The following is a 27,359-nucleotide window of genomic DNA, read 5'->3' as shown; positions in this document are numbered from 1 at the left end:
TATACGATTTAATTGCTCTTAGAACATACCGACTTATCATCCTATATAAATATGTGTATATGTAAAACAAACGTCATCTAATCAATTGCTTGCTTACGACCTCCGCTTCTAATCTTAATTTGTTTTTACCTCATTTATATGCCGTCAAATTGGGCAACCCGTGACATTGACGCATCGAGCTCGAAGTACAGTGATAAATGGGTTACCAATGCTAATTGTGCCATATGGCTCTGGTAATAAAAAAATTGCATTTTCATTCATTGATTGGTTAAAAAAAAAAAATAAATAAAATAATTTTTTAATTTAATAATTTAAATTTTGTGATTATTCTTATTTAATTTCATTTTGGGAAAAATTCATAAAACTATTCGAATATGTTATGGATATGGCATAAGGAAAAAGGATTGAAAATGTGATAAAATTAATTTAACTTACTTTTGTAAATTTTTTTTGCAATTTTTTGAAAATTAAAAAAAAAGTATTAAAAAAAAATTCAAAAAGTTTTAATTGTTTTTTCACACAAAATTCAATAGATTTTTCAATTTTACTTTTGTATATTTTTTTTGTCCAAAAAAATTTAACATTTTTTTCACAATTCGTATTTCAAACATACATACTTTTATTTTTTAATTTTTTTGTAATTAAAAAAAATGTTTTCGAACAATCCAGATTTAAATTTAATTTAATTTAAAATAGATTTGAAAATTTAATAGAAATTATTAAAAAAATTCAAAAAGGATTACAATTTTTTTACACTAATTTCAATGATGCTTTTAATCTTACTTTTTCAGTACTTTTTGTTAATTAATTTTTTTTTAAATTTTTTGAAATATTAACAAAGGATTTTTACAAATTATTGTAATATTATTTTTTCACAATAAAAAAATCTGATTTTAACTAAATTTTTTCACAATTTGTTTTTCAATCAATAGAACATATGTATGTAGAATTATTATTTTTTTTTTTCAAAAACCCATATTTTCGAATAATTTAGTTTTAAATTTAATGAAATGAAATTTAATTTAAAAAAATTTAAATAAATAAAAAAAATATCAAAATGGTTTTATTTTTTTACACAAATTTCAATAATGTTATCAATTTTACTTTTTTTAAAAAATGAAAAAACTGATTTAAAAAAAATTATTTTTTTTTTTCACAATTTAAAAAAAAAAACTTTTTTAACCAAAAAACATATTTTTTGATGAAAATTTATCTTAAGACAATGTATTCAAAAATGTTCAATAAGAATTTTTGTTTTTTTTTTTGTAAGGAAAAACAATATTCGAAAATTAAATTTTCGCAGTTAAAATTTTTGGGTAAAGCAGTTTCGAATTATTGCTTGTAAAGTTTTGTTGTTAAATAAATATTTTGTAATTACAAATAAAAACTTTGTTGCAAAAAAAACATTTTTTTTTATTACGAAGTGTTTTTAATTTTAAAAAAAATTAAGAAAAAATAGGAAATTTTTTTGTTACCAAAATACCAAAATACCAAATGAACACAGTTTTTATTAAATATTTTAATTGAAAAACATTTTAAAAAAATACAAAAAATATATTTAAAAACCCTTTAAAAAATTAGAAAAAAATTAAAAAACCTTTTAAAAAATATAAAAAAAAATTCTTAAACGCATAACTTCCAACACTAAACATTTTTTGTTGAGTCAGTACCGAATTACTTGTGTATATGAGAAGAGTTTGCCTCTTAGTATAACAACAGCAAAACATGACGATTTTAAAATCTATTCTAAAGCAACTTTAATTAAATTAATTTTCAACAGTTAATCAGTTTTGCATTCGTGAGTGAGTAAATTTTGCATTTTACAACAACAACAACAACAAATAAAAAAATGCTAACACTTTGAATAATTAATTTTATATAACACTCCATTTTACGCTCACTGCAGCACCCACAACAACAAATAACATGTTTTTAATCTTTTTATTGCTGCTACAACAACAAGATTAATATTCTAGCGATGTTTTGTGTAACTTAACAAAAGTTTGTTACATTTTACTTTTTATGTCTGTTTCTATTGTTTTTTACTTTTTATGTTTGTTTTTATTGTTTTTTTTTTTGTATATCATGCACTATTTTTCCCAACTAAATTTTCCATGCCGTCATTAATAATTGTATATGCATTAATTCATAACACAACGCCTACGAATATAATCAGTTTTTAATTACAATAACAACTATCGCATTAGCGCATGCGAAAGTACTAGAAAACAGCAGTCAATATTTCGGATTTTTCGCAAATTATTAACATATTAATACTTTGTTTACATTTTAAAATATTTATTTTCATTTTTTGATTGTAGATACTGGCAAGCTCAGGTATTAGCTGCAAGCTTGTGCGCTTAGCATTTTCATAGGACTGTCTTTATTTGTCATATATGACGTCGCTTCACTGAGGGCAAGTAATTGAAGCTACAGCTTTGTCACGTGTATTTACATACATATATACATGTATATATATACAATTTTCTTGTATATATGTGTATAAATTTAAATAACCACTTCCTATGCACTTCCTTTAGCAATTTAACCTGTAGCTTACCTGCTAGCTATACGCTGCTTTAAATTTATGCGTAGATGTGTTTCTCAGCTAGCTATCAGCGCGCGGCGCTTTACGCTCAGCACACTCATAATGACTTGTACTTTGGCGTATTAATCACTTATTTTTTTTAGAAATTACAAGTTATATAATCACGTTTTTAGTACACTTTTCGCTCAAATTATTACGACCGGTATTATCTCGAACGCTTAAGGCGTCTGTGTGGTTTTGGAATTTTTGTTTGCTTTTTGGCTTTACTGTTGAATTGATATTGTATTTTTTGGAACACAAATTTTTTAATTTAATTTAATTTAATTTAATTTAATTTACTTTAATTTTTTATTTAATTTATTTTAATTTTTTTTTTAATTTTTCTTAATTTTTTATTAATTTTCTAATGTTTTTTAATTTTTATTTTGTTAATTATTATAAATTATTTTATTTATTTTTTTACCTATTTAAAATTTCACTAATTTTTTTTTTTACTTTTTTAATTTTAATTTTTTGTATTTTTTTACAAATTTTTTAATTTAATTAATTTTTTTTTTTTAATTTAATTTAATTTTTTTTTTAATTTTTCTTAATTTTTTTAAATTTAATTTCATTTTTTTAATTTTTCTTAATTTTTTATTAATTTTCTAATGTTTTTTAATTTTTATTTTGTTAATTATTATAAATTATTTTATTTATTTTTTTACCTATTTAAAATTTCACTAATTTTTTTTTTTACTTTTTTAATTTTAATTAATTTTAAATTTTTTTATTTTATTTAATTTAATTTTTATAACTATGCTAATTTTTTTATTTATTTTTTGTTTTTAATTTTTTTTACCCACTTTTTGTAAGATTAAAAAATTTAAAAATTACACTAAATTCTGTTTTTAATGTTTTCAAAATTATCTCTTAATTTTTTTCAATTAATTTCATTTAATTAATTTTTTTTAATTTTATTTAATTTTTTTTTTAATTTTATTTTATTTTTTTTTTTACTTTATTTTTATTTTTTATTTTTTAACTATTTTTTTAACATTAAAAAACTTTTAAAATTCACCCAAACATTTTTTTAATTTTTTGTTAATTTTTTTAATTTTATTTAATCTTTTTAATTAATTTTGTTTAATTATTTTAAAATTAATAAAAAAATATTTGTATCTTTTTTAATTTAATTTATTTTTTTTACTTTTATTTAATTGTGTTTAACTTTTTAATTATACCTTGTTGTTTATTAATTTTTAGTTTTTATTAATTTTGTTTAATTATTTTAAAATTAAAAAAATTTGTTTATTTATTTTTTTTTTTGTAATTTAATTTATTTGTTTTATTTTTACTTTTATTTAATTTTTTTATTTGTGTTTAGTTTTTTAATTTTGTTTAATTTCTTAATGATACTTAATTTTTTTTTTTCAATTTTTTTTTATTAATTTTATTTAAATATTTTGAAATATAAAAAAATATTTGTTTTTCAATTTTATTTTTTTTGTTTAGTTTTATTTTATTTTTTTAATTATACTTAATTTTTTTAATTATATTTAATTTTTTTTATTAATTTTGTTTAATTTTTTTAATTAATTTTGTTTAATTCCTTTAAATTTTTAATGTCAAATGTCTTTAATTTTTTGTAACATCTAAAAAAAAATTTTTTATATCAACTCACCGATTGACTCATCGTAGCAGAATCTCTCCTCGAAGCAGTTCCACTTGAAGTCTTCCCAGCAGCTAAATAATTTTATTAAATTTTATAAATTAATATTTTAATTGTTTTTTCAAACATTTTACAACAAAAAGTGCTTGAAAAAATATCAACAAACTTTATTGCTGCAATGCAAGCATGAAATGCGAAAGAAAGCGTTAACAAAGTGTCAGCGCGCACGCCAAAATGGTTAAAATATTTTATAACATGTACTCACCTCTGGCAGCAGCGACACATTTTACCGTTGCAAGATTTATTTTTAACTGCCTATAGCTTATTAAAGCGCTTGAGCGTAGCGTACGCTACTGACGCGTTTGCGTGCGTTGTAATGCGGCGTTTGGTACTAGCGCACGCAACAGCTGCCGATGCGTCTGCTGTCGCTGGTGTAACTAACTGTTGTCACCGGAGCTATGTGACTATGGCACTCTACTGGCGCGCCTACTTAACTACCAACGACGTGCTATTCGTGGTTGCGCGCTGGCTATTGTCGCGGTCGTGGTGCTGGTGGTCGTCGGCGCTGCTGTTGGTATCGTTGTCTCTTCGCCGCTTTAGTCTTGCGCGCTATTACGTATACGCGCATAAATCACTTTGAAAAGCACGCTTTTGCACTTCGTCGTATCAAGTCGCCTTATTTGCTAGCTAGCTAGCTATTTTCTTAGCTTTTATCAGCGCTAATGCAAACGAAAACAAAGTGCGCGCAGTCTTTTCTCTATACACTTTTTGTGGCGCGCTGGCGCTTTTGCTCATACGCTGCTCAACTGCAAACAAAATACACAAAAAAAAAAACATTTTTTTATTCAATATTTCATACTGCCAGGTCGGCGCGCGGCGTCAATATGCCGCTTTAACACACGACAACATATACACACACACTCGCTTATAAAATTATATCTATGTATGCGAAAACTCACACACTAGTGAAAAAAAAGTCTCGTCAATTTTTGTACGTCACTGCGCTGCCGCGCCGTCGCCGCCGCTGCTGTCTTTGCCACACACGCTAGTCAATTTGTTTTTCGGCTACCACCTGTAATTTTACACTTGTTGTTTTTATTGTTGCTGCTGTTGTCTGCTATCTGTATGCCGCCGTGTAGCTCATTCATGGGATTAATTCAATTAGCTGTTGTTTGCTGCTTGCTTGCCGTCGTCGCTTACCGCCTGTCGTTGTTGTAGCATACGTGCGCTTTGTTGTCCACCATCCACATGACTCGGCCGCTTCGTACTGCTTTCGCCGCGCTTGTACGCACCCATTTAGTAGTAGTGCGCGCGCTCTCGGCGCCAACTCGCTTTGCTCCCCAATTCGGCACTCGCAAGTCTTTCGCGTGAGCGCACTGCCGGTGTTGGCACCGGTACGCCTCAACTCTTTCACTTTCTGCGGTCACAACATTCTTTTGTTCGCTTTTGTGCCTGCATTCCTCAGTTCTTGCGCTGATAAGCTACAACTGGCTATATCTTGTTTTTAATCCATATTTACATTGTTTTGCTGTCGCCCTTTTTGCCATTGCTCTCTCATCACTTCACATCAACAGTTCGTTTCGTTTTTTATGGCGCTGTATTATAAGTGAAGTCATTCGGCGAGCAACTCCAATATATTTGCTAAGCACTTGATGTGCTCCCAATAAGGCTAGTAAGTGGTAGAATGTTGCATTTGTGTAAATATAGCGTCGCCGCGTCTGCGAGAGTGACAACAGCAATAAGGCTAACGCGCAATTCATTCAACGTGCAGAGAGGCGGTACAGTGTTGCGAAGCAAGCAAAAGCGGTGTTAAATTTTATTTTAAGTGAAAGCTACTTAGTGGTTAGCGTTTTCGGAGTACTGTGAAAAAAGTTTCTCTGATGAATGAAAGGAATTATTCGAAAAGAGCTTGCTCTACTAACGGGTGTGATAAGTTCTGACTTGAAAAATGCGCTTGAATGTCGCCATAGAATTTTGTAAAACTCTCAATTTTGTAGTATAATAACAGAGAAGCGTTGACTGACAATTGTTTCAAAAAATACCTCAAGTTAGGTTAAACTAGTTTAAGCGAAGAGATCGCTTCTAATAGAGATCGGACTTGAACTGTTTAGAACAACGATCCGTTGTGGTACAGTGCCTGGGTGTTCCCACCGAAAATGTTTAGCTTTACTGCATGAAAGCCTATTGGCAAACTTTTCTAAGGGCAACCAGAATTATTGCAGAATATATCAGTACATCTTCTGTGTTTTCTTCCAGAAAAGCATATCGCAGTCACACAGAAACTGGCCGTCAACCAACGCCTGCTAAGAGAATGGAAGATCTAAAAGTCCAGTGTTGAAATGCAAAATAAAAAAAAAGATTTAAGAGTAAGATTTTAAAGTAAATCCCTTCGTATAATGAACATTTTTATGGTCAAGTAAATTCGTAATTAATGAAAAGGTGTCTGAACGATGACAACCCATCAAAACTATATACGATTTCTAAAGATCTTTTTCAAAACGACCATACAAAGTACACCGATAGGGACAGCAAATGACGTCATATTTTTACTTTTCAGTAAGGTTTGCTATTTTATCATGGAAAGATATACGATCCAAAAACGAGTCTAAATTATTAAAAAAAAAATTATTAAAATTCTCTAACAAAATTCGAAGTCAGTGGCCTCAGCTTTAAGACCGCTACGTCCAATTTAAGCTCGTGATAATCGTCCTGTTAGATCAACAACTGCGTATAGTGGAAAAATTTTAATCCTGAAGCATAGTACAAAATATTCACGTAACCGTGAGAGAAAGAAGTGCCGGTCGTGTCGAGAATATTGCTGCCGCTAACGCATCAATTGGGGAAGACCCAAAACAGTCTCTCACACATCTCTGTGAAGTCGTTGTGACGAATCTTGCGAAAAAAACTTTGCCTGCATCCTTATAAGATCAAATAGACGTAAGAACTGAAGCAGTGTGACCACCAAAATCGTCGTATATTCATAAATTCGGCTGAGCAATAACCTGAAAATAATTCGGATTTTCATCAAAAAATCATCTTCAGCGAAAGGCTCATTTCTGGCTGAATGGATTTGTCAATAAACAAAATATGCGTTATTGCTTAGACATCAATCCGCATGTACGAGTACTCTATGAGTCACCTTTACATCCCGAAAAAGTTACGGTTCGGTGCGGTTTATGAGCCGGCGGCGTCGACGATTGATGAACGTCGTACGAATATCGAACGTAAAATGGCAGCTGTATCGGCCGATTTTTCCTTGAAAACCTGATAATTGCCCTCCAGCAAGTTACAGGCATGCCTTGTAAACAATCATCGCTAATGGCAACAGAAAATTCTTTCACAAAGATATAGCGCAAGAAACTAGTGGGAACAGCCCTCATTAAGCCTCAATATCTCAATGCAGCCTGTATGCTCAGTATGAACAGACCTCATTAAGCCTCTTATAAACTACACATTTCTCAATACAGCCTGTATGTCTTGCCGAGGCGTAACACACCGTTCATGTGCTCTGGAAACCCAAATTTAAATCACACTCAACCGTTGTCGTGAATAACGTATGTATGTTTACCAAAATATTTGCTTGAATTAGAATAATTAATTCGTACCAAAAATACTACCTTTTAATTCTAGAACACACGATTATTTGAACGACAACACATTTTATATGCCTTTACGCCGGCACCGACTCACTGTGCAGTCAGCAGTGTGGTGCCAAAACAAGTGAGAGCGCGCACACTTTCGAGTACGAGTAAGTACATGTATGTACACATCTGATGTAGTTGTGAGAGTTAACAAACTCCGCTCACTACATGAAAGAGCGATTAAACACCGCTGAATGACATGATCGAGCAACTGCTGGTAAAACGATTTCTCGAAATGACTTACCAATTAACAGGTAAAATAACTGAATGTGCTGGTATGCTTATACATTGAGGTATAATTTTAGGCGTAAGCTGTAGCTTATATTTTATATACATACATATGTATATTATTATAAGTCTACTAAAAAAGCTTCCCACATTTGGTATGATATATAGGACTAGTAATTTAATTAGTTTTTAAACTAGTTAAATTTAAATTAAGATCAATTGGCAATAAACATTTTATTTATATTATATTATTCCATAATCATTTGTTTAGTCTCTCAATTAATAGTTTTTATTGCTGCTGAAGAAGCCAAACGGTCTGCTGATTTCGCGCAAAAACCAGTTTAAGCGCAACTTCGCAAATTAACAACACAAAGAGCTAATAAAATTTTGGTAAAATAGGTAAAACACAAAGCCAAGTTGTTCCAAATTTAATGCATAAAGAGGCGGTTCATAAAAAACTGATTTGAAATTCAAAGTTAAAATGTGGAGATAATTTGAATTTTTGTATGTCAAAAATTTATGACACCGTCGGCGATTTGACACGGTGATTATTTGAAAATTATACATCACATATGGTTGTTAGATTTCAGGGCTAAGCAAAATGCAAGCGCGAAAAAACTAAAAGCTTTGGTAAAGAAAGAGAAGGTATACTCGTGTCTCTTCACAAAAAGATAAAGACTGAAACGTGGTACGATAACCTTTAAAGAAACTGTATTCAAAAACGCTAAGCAAGCCATGAACTTAAGACTCTCGAAAGGAAACTTAATTATAAAAAGCAGGTGAGCAAAACTTTCTATAAACCTTTTGGAACCTCTTGAGGTGATCTTACAACATAGAAAAGGGTGTATCTTTTCCATAACATAACATTTGAAATATAGTACAATAACTTTCGAAGAAACTGTGTACAAAAGCACTAAGCAGCTCATGAACTTATGACACATGAAAAGCCACTTAATTAGAAAAAAGGCTCGTAGGCAAAAATCTCTCTAAACCTCTTCAAACCTTTTGAGATGATCTTACAACACTGAAAATAGTTGATTAGATTCTAACAAAACACCTTTATCAGATGTTATGATGAAATAAAACCGTTCAAGACAACAGTTACACAAAGCCTTCTTAAACAACCAATACTAATGTTACACGGCTCAATACCGATTGCAAGATCTTTGCAAATATGGTCAATGACATATGGCAAATGCTTCCCAAAGGCAGAATATCAAAGATTTCGTATGCAAAAAATTTGTGAATGATGTTTAAATATATAACTACAAACCCTAGAAATTTTGCTTTAATCACTTATTTCTTTCCTTCCCAAAAAAATCCTCAAAAAATCGAATTTTTGAAGCCTCTAAAGCAGGCTCCCCCTTTAAGCGCAATCGGAAGAGTTTCTGCGTTGTTTTGTGACCTTTCGATCAAACCTGAATCTATCATGAGTCCAGGAACAATAACAGTCGAAGTAATCCTCACTTCGCCAAACTTGCTAGGAAAAATACGAAGGCTGTTTTATGTACCGGAAATATGGTTACCACTACTTCCTGAGATTAACAGGGCATGATCTACATCGATTAGCGGTGATACTGAACCTCACTCTTTATCATATCGTTGTGGAAATGATAGCAAAGAGGTCTACATTAGCCTTGTTGTCATCAGGACATGGTTAAAATAGGGTAATAAGCGCTCAGAAACAGAGTGTCATGTAAAAGAATCTACCGCTATTATATCTCTATCCCCAAAGACGAAATTACTATGCGAATTCATTTCAAACAAGCAAGTAAGAGCTAAGTCCGGCTATAACCGAACATTTCATACTCTTGCAACGTGTAAGGATGGATTAAAGCCAGGGAAATACCTACCGGTACACCGGGCCTGTTAGTTATGTAGGGTCTAAGGCGAGATTTCACACGTTTTTTTTCATACCAAGCACAAAGATCCGTCGTTATAAGAAAAACACGATCTCTCAATTTTATTAAGATAAGGCATAAAGTCGCCCGGAAGTTCGAAAATCTTTATATTACATAGTTATATTGGGCCTAAGGGCAGTAGTGACCCGAATCAATTCATTTCCAACACACAGACATACTACTATCAGGACAGGATACTCACTGAATTTCATAAAAATACTTAAAATTTTTGCCATGGAAAATAACATTCTTTTAGCAGCGATCCCTTCACAACAGTGGGAATGAACAAACCAATTTCTTGGCCAAAGAAGCTCCGGTAACCAGTCCGATAGGACACGAACCGTTCTTCGTTGTGGGCTTCTACACTACACGAAGAGACCTACGGAAATAGGAAAGAGCTAGTAAAAAACGCACTGGAAACAAGTGTTCAGACTTCCACAGATGAGGCAGTTTCCAGGAGGTTTCAGGAAATAAATTTTTATCTCTAATAACAAATTAAGACAGCTTGTGGTATTTTATACAAGTCACTACAGGCTAAAATATCATTTATAGATTAAGTGACTACCATCGCACATATTTCTCGAATGACCCACAACCGCAAAAAGGAAGAGTCAGGCTATCGGGCAAATGAGTAGGATGAGAGCACACATTACAACCAATAACCCATGAGATTTATTAAGCCATTTTGATTCGGCTGTGTTAAAGAACTGTTATGTTAATAGGAAAGAACGCAATAGACCACAGGTCCCAGTGCAATTCCCAATTTTGAATTGGGCCATTTGGTGAAGAAACCCCGCTTCTCCACAGATTCACACCTTCAACTTTGTGGATGGGCGATATGATTTGGACCGCTGGATCTAGTGTTTTGACTTTTCTGTTAGTATTTTCATTGCACTGTCCTCACATAAGAAGTACTATACTATAGTACTTGCTTTAAGATAAAAATATTTGGAGGATTATTTCTTTACGACTCACCAGTTACATAATTAGTATACCTCAAGTAATTCAAAAATTAAATTTTAGTTTCTAAAATCAGAAAAAATTAAATTTTTATATATTTTTTCAATTCAATGCGCGTCTCTTAAAAATGTAAATTTTTGCAATTTTCTGGTTGCGTGTTTATATTTTGAAGTGTTTACAAAAATTAATGCAGACGATTATACATATACATACACATATCTACACATGTTTATTTGTAAATGCATACATAATGTGTTTGTAGGAAAACACAAAATCACTGCCAAGCAGCAATCAAACTATTAACCTGGCAATTTCATTTCGGCTATCATGCAATAATTGCAACAATTGTATGCATTGAATAAATATACAAATGTCTGCCCACATGTATACACACTTGTACGTACATATGTAAGCTATAGTAATAAACAGCATTTCTACGCATGACAAATGTAGGTTGTTAGCTATAAAATAACATAACTCAAAAAAAGAAAATCATACAATAATACCTTTATATTATTGTGGACGCTATGTGCATAGGGTATATGTATATTTAGTATGTATGTAACGGGGTTTCCCAATAGGAATGACATCAGTTCGTACTTCTTTCGAAATGAAGCTGGTGACACCATTAATGGCAATGGAGAGCGGTAAAAATGGATGACAACCAACTTTTTATGTTGGCAATTGAAGAAAGTTGATTTCGACAATATCTAGTTCCAACAAGACGGGTCTAAGTACCACACAGCACGTACAACAACCCTATTTTTTCGAGAAAGGTTTGGAGATTCGCTTATTTCAGAAAATTATGACATTGAATGGCCCCCAAGAAATTGTGATTTAACATCATTAGACTACTTCTTGTGGAGTTATTTAAAAGTCATTGGTCTTTAGCAATAAACCAGACTCTCTTCTAGTCTAGTCTAGTCAATATTGAATATGCTATCCATGACATGCGACTTGATTTAGTGGAAAAAGTATTCGAAAACTGCGTTCATCGCATTCATTCCTTCAAAAGAAACCATTGAGACCATTTGAATGATGTTATATTTATAACATAAATGCATCGATTGTACTTAACTTTAAATAATTTCCTTAATAATTAGTGTATTTCTTTCTTGAAAAGAAACCATATTATTCTTATTGGAAACCCCAGTATATGGGTACACTTGTGGGCTTATTGATGCGCTTAACGTTTTTGCGTCATCATCCGGCATTGTCCAACAAGAAAGTGGAAAAGCAAGAAATTGGTAATAAAAACAAAACGGAAAAATAATTATATGTATGAATATACAGGGTGATTTGTGTCAACAAACTATCAATTTGGAATTGTGCGAACAGTTTATTAGCGAAATTATAAAAAATAAATTCAAGAAACAAAAAACTTTATTTTCAGCAGTACCAAAGCAACTATATCTATACTACTATAAAAAAAGATCGTCATGAAGACCTTTATTTTGATTCTGATAAGCCAGTTTGTATGACATCTATATGCTATAGCATGTCAATAATGTATGCCAATTTACGTGAAAATATCTTACCAAATAAAATAAATGTCCATACAAGCGATTGGTTTGGAACGGCCAGTTTGCATGGTCCGACATCGGTAGGTTCCAACAAATGATTGTTCTCTTGGTGGATTTCAGAGTGATCTCTAAGAAAGCTGAGAGACTAGTTCGAGTATAGACAGACAGACAGATATGACTAAATCAACTCAGCTCGACACGACGATCATTTATATATACACTGGGTCAAAAAAGTACCACGAAATTAAAATTAACTTTCCCGGGTAAATTATATTTCAAAAAAAATATGTTTTTTAAGTTGGTATAACTGTCCTTAATGACTATGCCTAATACGAGCGTAATCTGTCAACCAGTTTGTTTACAGCGCTCGCTTAAGTCGGACAAAGAATTTGTCTCAAATTTAGTATTTCTAACCAAATCTCGTTTGCAAAATCGTTACGAATATTAAAAACGATTTGCGGTAAGTCAAGTGGTACAAAGACTTCAAAGACGCTCGAGAGAATAGTAAAGATATGCCTCGTTCTGGACGGCCTCTGCTACTGATGAAAATATTTAAAAAAAATGTGAGATATGGTGCTTGTAAATCGTCAAACAAGTATTAGAGAAATGGCAAGAGAGCTCGAAATCTCTCGCGAGCTCGTTCGAAGGATTTTAGTGGATTTTTTTTGGGTAGGAAACGCGTTCTTGCTCAACTCGGCCCGATAAAGCTGAGTTTTTATCAAAACGAGGACCCTTATACAGGTATTTTTAGACATGCTTGATCGTGCGAATTCTGATCCCACATTTATGGAAAACATTAAAACTGCCGATGAGACATGGGTTTACCAGTTTGACATACAAACAAGTCAAGAACCAATAACGAGTTCTATTTGGCCGTATTGAGGCGTGCGTGGGATAATCCTCTCGAAAATGGCCAGAATTGTGGAAGAACAATTCATGGATTATAAACGTTGATAATGGACCACCCCATTGACCTACGATTGTGACCGAATACCATCGTTTAACCACCGAATTCAAGAGAGCTCCATGTGTTTTTTTTGTTTTCCGCATCTGAAATTACTGCTTCGTGAAAACCGTTTTCAGTCGATCTATGATATGAAGCAAAATAATATTAAAGGATATTAAAATTTGTCAGCTATCATATCATTTTTTAATAACGATCAGTATATGGTAAATATGAAGCGTACTTTGGACCTCCTAACAAGAATGGTTAATCTTCTAGCTCAAAATCTGATGCAGCATTTTTAATCATTTTTCAAATATAAGAGAGCAAGTAGCATACCAGTAAAGGTAATTCTTCTCTGTTGTTCACACCAGCTTTAAGACAAATAAGTAGGAAAAACATTAGTGGGAAATATAAACTTCACTTATTATCATTTTAAGAGCATGCCAGGTTTTTATAACAACATACTCGTATATACTTATGGAATGAAAAAAATTGTCCAAATAATATTTTAAGATCAGCTAAAGTTCTTGAGTCACTTGGACAGTTAAACACTGATTTTTTCCGACAAAGTAATTCCAACTAATTACTCCAGGCTAAGAATGCGAAAGCTAGCTAGTTGAGAAGAAAGACCACATGTAATTCCACCTTCTCTTCTTTCAGGTTAAGCAAACCTTTATACATACTTCTCTGAAGATGTATGCTCTCTAAAACAGTATATTAACTCTGACTCCCACGACGTTATTGCCTAATATTTATGTACAAAATATGCTAATCGAGAATTATAGAACTGAAAATTTTCCATAATTCCGAAATAAAATTTTTTCGTTGAATATATTTCAGAATTTTTTCGAAGATTCTACCTTATAACGAATACAGGTATTTGAGTAGCACAAAGCATTAAGTTAAAGTCGAGAAGTCATCGAAAACTTGCAGCATGCGTGTTATCAATCCATCTCTGTTAATGGCAACAATAAGTTAAAGAGCAGTGCTTGAAAATCAGGTTGAAGTGCTTGGTGTTGGCATCTGATAGATTGCAGAGGATCTCAATATCTTTCATGTCTCAGTTAAACACATTTTGGTTAAAGTTTTGGGTATAGAAGCATGATAATACTGGATCCGTAACAAAATACCTAAATCTTTACAAAAACGATATCGAGTAGAGGTTACAACTAAACACATTTCGGTTAAAGTTGTGGGTTTAAAGCATGGTAATGCTAGACTCGTACCAAAATAACTGTTTGACATCGGAGTTGAGGACCTTACTTTTATCAAACGTACCATTACTGGTGATAAAACCACGTTTATGAATATGACAACGAAGTTATTCAACGACAGCTCCAAAAATGAGGCGAAACGAAAATAACCGCGTAAAAGCCGGTCAAAAATCAAGGCGATGCTCATAGCTTAGGTCACTAAGGTACTGATACTACTACTTGATCGTTTTTGGGATCTACATGAAACAATTAGTCGTATAATCGACCGGATTTCTGAGCAGGAATTTCACAAAGATAATGCGCCGTCATATTCAAGCTGCCTTTTCTGCTGAATGAAACGAGAATCATTACTGAACTCTACTATTTGTCTTACTTGACTGCTTGTGTCTTTTTTTTCAGTTTTCAAAACTGGGTTATAACAAATGTCTGGAAATTTAGATTCAAACGGATTTGAAGGCGATAAAAAAGATTTGTTCTAAGGAAAGGAAAATGCTGTTTATATTTTTTTTTTTGTCAGTCCGGTTCAAATTTGATCAGATGGTGGGTACCACAAGTATACGAGCACTCGAACATTCCACATCAACTGAGGCCACCATTTTTCCCGATATACAAAGAAATATTTATCTGAATATCATTTAACTTCAATTGCAACACCCTGTATAAATTTGTACACAGTTTAAAGCATTAAAATTGCATGTCTACACAAATATTAAAAGTTGTTTATTGCATTTTAATTATATATAGTAATTGATGTGCCTGTAAAATAGGCCTATAACAAACGCCAACTCTCAGCAAACTACATAATTTTAGAAAGTACAAATAATTATCTAGTCAGAAGCGGATTGCTTGGCTAAGTGAAACGAAAGCAAACTGACAACAAGATTTACGAAGTATTTCAATAAACATCAATTATACAATTTATGGGAAAGTCGTATAAATATTCTCGAGCATAGACGGATATTAGGTTAACCAATGATATTTGTGAATATTTACACGAGCTAAAGCATATGTACGTTGCACGTACGCAGAGCGACGACAAACGACAGCAAAAAGTCGCGAGATCAAAAACGTTTGGAAATACACGGCGGATGAGTGACACAGCGACAAACAAGCGTATATGTTTATGTGATATACGTGTATGTGCGGCAAAAGCACGCGAGTGCTGTGGCAATGCTTATAAATACACGAACTTACACACATGTTTTTATATGAAAATTACATGCATTCATTACTTAGAAATCGCTCATATTTTATTCAACGCGGCTGCTCGTTTTGTATTCAGCCGGTTGTTGTTATTGTTTATTTTATAATAATATAATATAAACACAGATTCGCCTTAAACTCGTGTGTGCGTTGAAAGATCTTCCGATAATAAATTCCATACATTAATTGATTTTCATAGTTATTCGGTTTTGTAAAAGCATTACAGTTGCCATAGTGGCGGCTGATATATGTATATTTATAAACATTAGGGTGAGCAAACAAAAATAGTAATGAGATAATTTAATTTCAAAGCCATATGTTTCAATGAGATACATTTTTTTTTATGGAAGAAAATACATGAAAAAAACCATTGACTTGATTTTAGTGGACCAGTTTGTATGGCAGCTATATGTTATAGTGATCCGATCTGAGCCTTACTTTCAGAGACTATGGAGTGTCTTTGGACAATAAACTGTGCCAAATTTTGTGAAAATATCTCGACAAATAAAAAAGTTTTGTATACAAAACTTGATTTTCGATCGGTCAGTTTGTGTGACAGCTATATGCTATAGTGATCGAATTCAAAAACATATATTCAGAAAAGAGAGCGTTACTTTGGAAAATAATCCACACCAAATTTCATGAAGATATCTCGACAAATAAAAAAGTTTTGTATACAAGCACTTGATTTTGAGCGGTCAATTTGTGTGACAGCTATATGCTATAGTGATCGGATTCGAACATTATATTCGCAGATTATAGACTTGCCTTGTGCAATAATCTATCCCAAATTTCATAACGATATCTTGTCAAGTAAAAGAGAGTTCTATACAATAGTTTATATTAATAAATTTTTTTTATCTGCATACAGAAATAACCTATAAATGCGTTACTTTTTGGTTTACCCTATTATACCTACAGATATAAGTATTCATATATTCACATGTGTGTGCACCGCCACTCATAGTTCAATTCAAGCAAAACAAACACATTACTTAACCGCTGGACACCGCAGTATTGCGCGCGATTACCCACAAAACCAATTTCAAAACCAAATGCGAATACGAAAGTGGAAGTGGAAATGGAAATGGCAGTCCAAAAGGTGGAAATAGTGAATGTGTAATTTTGCTCTGCATTTGCTCGTAGAAATATTTTTATGTAATTTATTTTTCGCGGTAATGAACTTGAGTAGATAATTACATTTTATGCAAGAAAAATAATTTTCGAGGAATTAAGCGTAATTTATGTTTCCTTAAAACTATTTGTAGAATTCGCATTAATAAATTGTAATTGTTGAAAGGTATTAGTATTTCACCTTTAAATATTTTTATTAAACGTCATAGTAGAATATGGTTAGAGCAACTCTCATTATTCCTCACCAGGGTTGTGGGATGGGTTTGGGACCCCAACCTAAAAAACACTCCAAATAAAAAGAACATAACAGCCTCGACTGAGAGACCCCAGTGTGGGATTCGTGATGGAAGAGAAACTCGTCGCCGAGTACTGGCATTCACCCCGGTGGATCTACCCACCATCCGCATCAAAGCAAAATTCTTCAACATATCGCCGATTTGCGCCCATACCCCGACAGAAGACAAGGACGATGTGACCAAAGATGCCTTCTATGAGCGCTTGGATCGCATCTATGAGAGCTGCCCGTCACGATGTCAAAATCATGACTGCCAACTTTAACGCTAGGCTGGGCAAAGAAGGTATCTTTGGCACAAAAGTCAGTAAATTCAGCCTCCATGATGAAACATCCTCAAATAGGTGGAGACTGATCTGTAGTTCTAGATTCCAGCATAGAAAATTCTTCAAGCTACCCGGCTGTCATCGGATCGAAAAGTCCCCATCCAGATAGATCATGTTGTTATAGACGGAAGACACGTCTCCAGTGTTTTAGAAGTAAGTAAGATCCAAGGTTCTAACACCAACCATTATCTTGTTACAGCCAAGATACGCACCCGTCTCTGGGCAGCAGGAAACTTCTACTTCGAGAAGCTGCAATTACAACAGATAAGTAATCGAACGATTTTCTACTCGCCTTGCACTCCTACTTTCTGAAAGCACTCATCATCAAGTCGGTATAAGGGACTGTGGGATGGCGTTTCGAGCTCCTTACGTACAGCTGCAATAGAATTATTGGTTTTCGGCAAAAGCAAAAGAACAGCTGGTACAATGAGGAGTGCCGTGTCGCAGTGGAGTGCGGGATGGGATAGCTACCGAGAGTTTAAGAGGGAAGCGTGACGCATTTGCAGAGAAAAATTGAGAAAAGCCGAAAAGCGTGAGTACGAAAAGCTTGGAAGATGGCCGACAGGGATAATGCTTGAAAAATCAACGAAGGATGCGGCGACTAACAGAAGGTATCAAGACCGGAGCAGGCTCTTGTAGAATCCCCAGAGGTTATCCAGGATTCTAAAATCTGAAGATGGTGAACCCGACCAGGAAGAAGTTTGAATAGCAATTACTCGTCTGAAGAGCAACAATGTGGCGGGGACCGAAGGATTACCGCACGAGCTAAATTCAGACTAGACTCATGCCCAATGATTGGAATTTAAGTGTGCTCTGCTCAATCCACAAAAGGAAGACCCCATAATCTGCGTCCTGCGCCGTGGGATAAGCATCCTCAATACGAATTTGATACCCTCACAAAACTAGTACAGATGTGTATTCTGTTGTTGAGCAATTCCGAAAGCTCCGTCAAGATCGAGAAGAACCTCTCCGTGCCGTTCGATACCAAACGGTATCGTTTCGGTACTGCCGATTGCAGATAACTATAGCAAATAGCTCCAGACTGACCCATCGAAATCTTTTTGTATAAAATTTTTTTATTTGAGAGGATAGCTTCACGCTACGACTTGAAGGTTACTTATATCAAACAAATGGCTAGAAAGAAATAGAAAAGCATTTTCCGTAGGATTCGGACTCAGTTAATATACATAAAAAATGAAGGGTATAGGTGCAGCTGAAATTAAGTTTTCTTTCTTGTTTTCTATGATGATCGTCTCTAAGCGAATATTTCATAAAAAAACTATTCATAATATGTATCAGTAATTCTGGGTAGACTTGGGATTCATAGATCACTCTTTTTGTTGAAAAATATCGATATGAAGACGGAGCTTGTCCAAAAACATATAGCTGAAATATTAGCTTGAAGTGCAAAAATAAACTTTTTTTCTGAAAATTCCCTTCGAATAGTAATTGCATTAACACCTAATCGCAAAATTTAAAAAAGTTTTTAAATATGAAGACTCTCTATGTAGATTTAGCTTTACTTCAACTTCGAATTATCTTTTAATTTACACTTAAATTTCATTATGAACGGATGTTCTAACTAATTATTGTTAACATTTGAAAGCCTAATTCCCCGTAAAGTTCGTGATTGGTCTCAGAAAATTATAGCAATTTTCTAGAATTGTACCGATTATGATTGCTAGCAGTAGTTATTGAGTTAAAGCTGCATGTAATCCTACATACCATATGTATACACATATAATATTTATATGTTAGTATACATGAATACATAACTACAAATTTCCATTGTTCAATTCATAGTCATTTCACAGTCATTATATGAATGAATTTTTTCCTTCGCAAAATTTGTTGTAACAGTTGTGGCCTTTGCCATGCATTTTTTCTCATTAAAATGAATTCGAAGGTATTAACACAAAAAACGTCATAAGTGCTTTTAAGCACTTTTGAGTGATCGTTTACTACTGTACATAATATCGCAATATAATATCAACACAACAGGGAAATATTTACGTCTAAACATGAAATAGACTAAAGATGAATGGAACACGCAGAAAAAAGTAAATATTGCACAATAAAAAATACGTAAATACTTATGTATGTATGTATATTGTAAACAAGAAAAATGTGTTAATTAGTTTCTTGAAATTTCGCATGGCTAATGAATTCATTTGTCTGCTAACTTGTGAATAAAAAATTATAAATTCATTATAATTCCAGCAAAATACAATAAAAAAGGTAAATAAGTAAGGTAACTGCTGGTAAATTAAATATTATATAATTAAATTAACTGAAGTAAATACTGGTATGAATTCAAGTGTTATGGATGGTCATGCTCACTATTTATTGTTGATAATTTCAAAAGTTAATGAGTGTTGGTTCCTGATATTATTTTTCATATTTTTTTTTGTATTAATAAATATTATTGATAAACATCTTTTCTGCAAGTAAAGAAATTTAATCTATCTAGAGTTGAAATTTAATTCAATGGTCATGCCTTTTCGGACCCGAAGAAGTACACAAGCTATTTTATCCGGCAAATTTCACTGCACCCTTTAGTAGACAAAGCCAAACGATATATTACCCGACGGCTTTCACGGATGAGAAGGTTCGGAGTGCCATCAATAAAGCAAAATCTTCCAAATTAAAAGAATAAACAAGCTGATGCTAAAAGGAGTAAACTTCCTCGCCAAGGTCCTCAACTTGTCGCTGATCACTCTTCGAATACTCGATGTGTGAAAAACCTGGGAAACCCGCCAACACAGAGGAGTCCTTTCGTGAAGACACTTGAGACCTTGCTACTCCCAAATTTCGCTCACCACCTCAGTCTAGCAAAACACCGGCATGGCTTCCGTACTTAGTGCACAAAGCCGTTATAGCGGTTAGCGCCATAAACGTCCAGATAGGACATGATCTCAACAAAAACCACCCTGCGTGAGGAAACTCCTCGTACGGTTGGACTTGCCAAAAGCCACACAATGCTACTTAGGGATATCGAAAAATCTAAGCAGCCTCCAAGGTTGAAAAGGTGGACTATGAACTACCTGAGCGGTCGACCGGCCGATCTTTAACTATACCGCACAAGTATGGTCGCTTGGATGCAGTGAAACGCAAACGAGGAAGCTTCAGACATACCAGAGCACTGCACTCCAGACTACAACGTACTGTCTTTTTAAGGGTCTTATCGAAGATCTACTCATTGAAGCCTGTATGCTCCCAGTTCAGCTCAAGTTGTCGTGGCAAACAAGAGTTACACTTGCGCACCTTCATTTTGGATCTTCTATGCGGATTGAAAGCTTGGCATAGAAAAAGAATCACAACTATCGTTCGAGGTTTTCTTCATAAAGTGGCCGAAGTCGTAGCCCTTTTTAAACCAGTAGTTGCAGGTAAGAGTCGGATCCCGACAACGTTATGAAATAATTTTGGTAGAAAATATCTCTAAAGATTACACCATTCTATAAACGACTTCAATAAATCTTGTTTGGAACGTCGATACTTCGATGCAATCAATATGGGTCAGTCGATGCGATGCGAAGCATTCTTTTCAGACACTATTATTTCAAACATTTTAGACCGTGTAAGATACATACAAACCAACTGAATTATCCGTATAAATTAAGAACTTATTGACAGAACCTTTAACCCTTATACTCTCTTTTCTGGATTATAGAAGGCTCATTAGAGGCCCGCCTTTGTTTGCCGAGATTATAAACAAATTTTACAAAAACGTTAAGTCTTGACCCGGGCTGACCAAAAAAAAAAACAAAAAAACAGAAAACAGTTACTTGGAGCCAATTTCTGACGATGACTGTAGCTTAGCGATGACTCTCGTTTCATGTTTGGTCACTCACAATCTCATAAATCCTGTAATTTACGGCGAATTGCTTCACCTACGCGCCTCAAAACGGTCAAGTAGTATTGCTCTTCAGCCTTGACCCACCACGGTGCAACGAGAACCACCTTGCATTTTTACTGACTTTAACAAAGTTTTTCGGGTTCAGCTCGGGCACCATTTGCTAAATTATTGGACAATTTCAACATCTTTTCACCAATAATGGTGGGTTTGATGAGTTCAGAGTCCTCAGCTACGTTCTCAAGCATCCTTATTGCGAACCCATATGCCGTAATTTTCGCAAAAGATTCAAGTCTTTTGGTACCAGTCTTGCATAGACACGCTTCATACCCAGAAACGTTAACCTAAATGTGTTAATTCCCACCCATAAGAAATGTTGAGAAAAAGAGTTTGCGCGCACATTTCAAATGGACACTACGAGCTAAATGTGATCATATGGTATTAGAGCTACTGTAATTAGTTATTACTGTACGACCTTTCTGTGAGGTCAAGACGAAAGAGTGGCAATATACATTCCGACCATAATCAAAGATTTTACGTAGGTTATCTCGGGTATTTCGGGATTTGCCAACTCACAACTTTATCTTAAAGTTTGAAATTTTTAATCTTATATCTATACTCAGAACATTTCGGCAAGCGACCGCTATTTTTGACGTTTATAGTAACTTAAAATATTCATCTAGGCCCAAAAATTGAAAAAAAAACGCGTCTTTCAAGGAGAAGTGTTTATCGATGGTATGGTGAATCAAATCGAGATCGTAGAAAGGTTCTCCAAAATCAGTTGTTCCAAAAACTATTGATGCTGAGCGCAAACTAATATTACAAGGTCATCATTGATCTATCGAGAGATTGAGACAACTATAGGTATTCAATATTGCATGAAAATTTCTTTTTAAACAAAATTGTTCATGTTGGGTCCCACGCGATCGCTTTAAAACAGGCTTGTGTCGTTTGGTCGAGCGAAAATATTAAAAAGATGCGACGACGGTATTTCGAAGCAAGTCATCGTGACAATTGATTACACGTATGACCTCGATTGTAATCTGCAGTCGACTGTATGGGTGTTTCACAATGAGCCGAAGGAAAATTGTCGTAATAATACCACTACAACAACGCTGATTGTTAAACCATTTTTTTGACGGAGCAAATCGATCACCTAAGAGATCCAAACTGATTTTTCAACAATCCCGAAATTTCGGGTTTAACAACAATAATTTTTTCAATAATACCGAAATTTCGGGTTTAGCAACACTAACGTACAAAGTAAGTATTGCATTCTTATTCATGAGCTTGTCTACAATACAACTAGCCTAACTTAACCTAAAAAGATCCAAAATAAAATTTCAGCAATCCCGAAATTTCGGGTTTAGCAACACTAACGTACAAAGTAAGTACGTTCTAAAACACACGTTTTCTTATTCATGAGCTCGTCTACAATACGACCAACTGCGTGTGCGGGTTAGCGTTGTGTCGCATATTGTGAATCGCTGAATCGAAAAAACCCATTTAACATACTATGTACATTATAATATATTTTTCAGCTACAAACAAATTATGTTAATATGTATGAATGTACGCGGTAACAAAGCAAAAAACACCCGCCTTGTTTACGTTCATCTCCCAAAGAGCAAAACAACTGACAAGACGCGTAATGCCGAACAACCAAGCCACCAACCGTTTTGAGCCACTGTGCCGAGGCACCAACAAATGCCATTCAATTCAACTCAGCTCAACACAACTCGAAAAAGAATAAATAATCATAATATTAATGGAAAAGAATAAACAGGAAAATAACCGGTAACGGTTGAACAGATTCGTGATAAATCTCATATGCGACTTTCAGTCTGCGATCGCAGAGAATGTAACGAAATTATTCATAATTAACAACATTTTATTTTCCTACAATTGTTGTTTGTATTGTTGTACAGATAATTTGAAAATTTTCCATTTTATGTATGTATGTATATGTATGTGTACATGTGTATTTATGCCATTTTCCAGCCCTAATTGCGGTAATAAAACACGCCAGCACTGTTATTTAACACGTATGCAATTTCATGCTTTTTCGCCGCTTCTCTGCCTCTTCTTCTTATTTTTCACCTGTTTTCAATCTTTAAATTGTTGATTGACAAACAGTAATCGAACAACCAAATATTTGTAGACTCATTACCGTCAAGACATTAATTGTATTAACCAATTTCATATTTATTTGTGATGAATAAGCACACACACACACACACAGATACATGAAAAATATTTACTCAAGTCTCGACGGGGTTGAGTGCGTACAATGGCTGTTGTGGCGAAAAATATGTAAATAAGTACATTTTTGTAGCAATTTTTGAGGTGAGCTGAGTTTGACTACCGACAAAGTGAAATCAGTGAAATTTCCTAGAATTTCGATCTTAAAAATCTGAGGTACAACTCCTCAGTTAAAACGGGTGTCTTTTTGGACGTGGAATTTTCTATGGAAATTTCCGAAGCAGATATTTTTGACAGTTGTTGCTTAATTTATACTGATTTTGGTTATGCCATTTCATAATGAACGTGAACAGACTTACTCCAGAACAAACGTGTCGCACGTTCGACTAATAGGCCCACAACGAGTTGGCTACCGATCTCATATTTTTACGAGAACATTTAGTTCAGCGACAAAGCTCGCTTTTGGTTAAATGACATTCTGAAAAAGTCACTGTTTGATGTGCTTTATGAGCAGAGAAAACCATTGGACCAATATTCTTCAAAAAATAAGTCGGCCATAATCTGTCTAGAGAACCATGTTAAAAGACTTTTTGGTACCGGAATTGTATGATGTTGATATAGGCGACCAACAAGACGGCGCTACATGTCAAACAAACAATTTACTGAAGAAAAACTTTGGTGAATGAATTATCTTGCGTCGTAAGCCTGTAGCGCGGCCTCCAAGATCTTACGTTTTAACACCCTGGGCTACTTTTTGTGAGGATTTTATTTAGAGACTAAGAATTAATAAAGTCTTCAGTCAAACTGCCTTGATATAAGAAATTAAAACTTATTATCAAAATTGGATATAGTTCTGGATAAGATGCGTAAAGCTATACCCAATTCCTATTCTTGCGACCTCGCCGCGCAACCTGGAAACGTAAGTAACCCTTGTGTAAGATGCGGTATCCAACCCGCGTGGAGACGAGGTTACGACTAAATGAGAGGAAGCATCAGTCCGACATATTCAGTTCAAGGGTTCGATGAAATCTAATTGCAGCGTCTGTTCCCCATAGTTGCGACTGTGAACGGACGTCGGGCTCGCTATAAAAATGTGTATAAAACTTTATACTACTCGCCTAGCAGGGTTTGAGATCCACCTCGTAGAAACCACTCCCAATGAAAAAGAAACAATAGCCTCTGATGACGACCACAGCAAGCATAATAAGGACTATGATTTAAAAACATGCACCTGTAATGTCCGATCACTAAATTGGGAAAGTTCCGATGCCCAGCTGTTTGATGTGCTCGTAAAAATAAAGATTGACATTACTTCCAGCAGCAAAGACGGGCGGATTACCCGCCGAGTTATTCAAAAGGCGGCGAAGAACTAAGTGCGCTCTGCCACAAAAAGGGAACCCCACAATCTGCGACAATTATCGTGGGATAAGCGTCCTTAATATCGTACATAAGGTCTTTTCGAGCGAAATGTGTGAAAGACTGAAGCTAACCGTCAACACACTGATTAGACTTATCAGGATCGAACAAATTTTCACCATTCGCCAAATTTTGGAAAAGACCCGGAAAGGAAGACCGGCACATACCACCGCTAACATAGCGGGTCTAGTTGTGAACGAGAACAATACAAATATCTCCTGTCATTAAACAAACTCTGAAGTCGTATATAAATTCGTCTTTCTTGGAACCATCAACAATGTCAGCTTTGAAACCAACACAGAATTATTCATGCCAATAGGTGCTACTTTGATCTGAGTAGGCAATCGAAAAGTAAAGTCTCGACGAACTGAGACCAAACTCGACAAGTACCTCATCATTTCTGTCCTGCTATATGGTGCGGAAGGTATGAACGAATAACATCATCCGATGAGTCGTTACCAATTTTTCAATAAAAAGTTTTTTCGGAAGACTTCTGGTCCTTTTGCGCGTTTTGACAGCGTGTGAAGAGTATCTCAGAAGTCTATGAAACAAAAAGCTTGTAAGAGATATACGGCGATATTTACATAGTTCATCGGATTAAGGAACAGCAATTGAGCTAGCTAGGTCATGTTGTCCTCATGGAAGAGAACACTCCAGCTTTGAAGGTGTTCAGGTCCCGTCGGTGTAAGCAGAGGAAGAGGAAGACCTCCAGGGTGATGAGACCAGGTGGGTAACCAATTGGCTACACTTGGTACATCTCGAATTAGCGCCAAGTATAACCAAGTAGCTGCGCTCGCTATAACCAGTACCTTACTGGGTACAATCACAAAGCCCGAAATTTGGATTTTTGATTTTTTGAAAATTTGTGCATTTAAAATACTTTGGAAATCTCTATATAGACTTCTAAAGTCTTTTATATTGTATAAAATCAAATATCCACGAATCCCCGAAAATTTCGGGATACAAAAAATTTATTAGGACTCATAGAAATCTCAAGAAACACTATAATTGTAATCGAAACTTATAATATCTTCATATAAATTAATAATCACCAATCCCGAAATTTCGGGATCCGAAAGAAGCTATCTAAACTTAAAATGTCCAGTAATAGTGATATCTTCATGAAATTCCCAAAAAAATAAATCGCGAATCCCGAAATTTCGGGATCCCGAAAAATTTATCTGGATTTAAATGTCAAAGAAGTACCGATACTTGGTATTTCAGTTTGCAATATTTGAAATTATTCAGGAACACATGCAGCGTATGGTCTTACCACTCCCATATGTTTGAAATGTACAGCAGATAAGTGTTCGCAAATAGCAATTGGCATGAACCAGATACAATACTAGTAATAAATGGCTGGTATAGAAACGTTATGCGTATATATTTGTATACTAGCTTCCATTGTGTATAAATGTCAGCTGAAATCTCTATCCCGAGCCTTCAATTTAAATGAGTACACATGCGATGAGCCAATACTCGTATGGCTCAAGTGTAACCAACCAATTAACGCCACACACATACACCTATGTTTACGGACAGTGCCAGTTATTGTATCACCTACAATATAATACGATATTTTGTTAATAGATATTACCCCAATGGAAATGTCACCATGCCTGTAAGTACATTGCGCATCTACCAATTTATTGGACAAATCCATTAATAACGGTTAAAAGCATTTGATTTAGCGCAATGCGAGTACTGTGTGACAGTATTTAGCACTCATAATTTGTTTATTGAAGCAATTATGTCAGAATCACTGTAGTACGTGATTATCGAAATGCCAAACGAGCCAGAATAATATACACATTTCTATGCAGGATTAGAAGTATGTAGTTGTTAGGGTGTATGTGTGGAAAATATGTAAACATAATGTCTGTATGTATAGTAGGTGTTGATCACGCCTTCTATACTCTCTCAAAAGTTTTCTTTTAAACACTATTATTACCTCTCGCTTTTTTTAGTAATTGTAACGAGTGTGTATGTACATTTATATTGGCTTCTTACGTTCCTCTTCAGTGATTCTAAATAATTACTCCAAAGTTCTAGACTTGCAGAGCACCAATTAAAAGTGTTTTGGCAATGAAACATGGTCGGCGTTCATTTTTTATAGCTTTTTCTGCCATATATGTGGGTACAACATTCAAATACATGTAAACATATTCCATACATTACAAACATATGTACATATGTAATTATTATTTTCTAGATCATCTGCTGATCTTATTAAAGTTATAAAACTTTTCGGCACTTAATAAGCAATAAACTGGTACCACCTCAACTGATTGCAAAACTTTTTTAGGTCAGAAGCTATTTTT

General features: G+C 34.1%; 1 protein-coding gene across 5 annotated transcripts in view; it reads right to left on the bottom strand.

Annotated features, from left to right (window-relative positions):
- The window catches only part of LOC105228488 (hypothetical protein), an 84,445-nt gene that overhangs the window by 22,896 nt on the left and 34,190 nt on the right, over positions 1–27,359 (bottom strand). For 4 of the 5 annotated variants that reach the window (XM_029551209.2, XM_019991112.3, XM_011208338.4 and 1 more), the window contains 2 exons: positions 4,465–5,005; positions 4,212–4,273 (listed from right to left, as the gene is read on the bottom strand). In XM_029551209.2, coding sequence (XP_029407069.2) covers positions 4,212–4,273; positions 4,465–4,484 — 82 coding nt within the window. In that variant the 5' untranslated portion in view covers positions 4,485–5,005. Of the gene's footprint in view, positions 1–4,211; positions 4,274–4,464; positions 5,006–5,158; positions 6,038–27,359 lie in introns of those variants that run through there. The other variant, XM_011208336.4, reaches the window with a different exon arrangement.

This window comes from Bactrocera dorsalis, chromosome 1 (assembly GCF_023373825.1).
Source record: "Bactrocera dorsalis isolate Fly_Bdor chromosome 1, ASM2337382v1, whole genome shotgun sequence".
NCBI lineage: Eukaryota > Metazoa > Arthropoda > Insecta > Diptera > Tephritidae > Bactrocera > Bactrocera dorsalis.
This window is presented reverse-complemented; position numbering and strand designations above follow the sequence as displayed.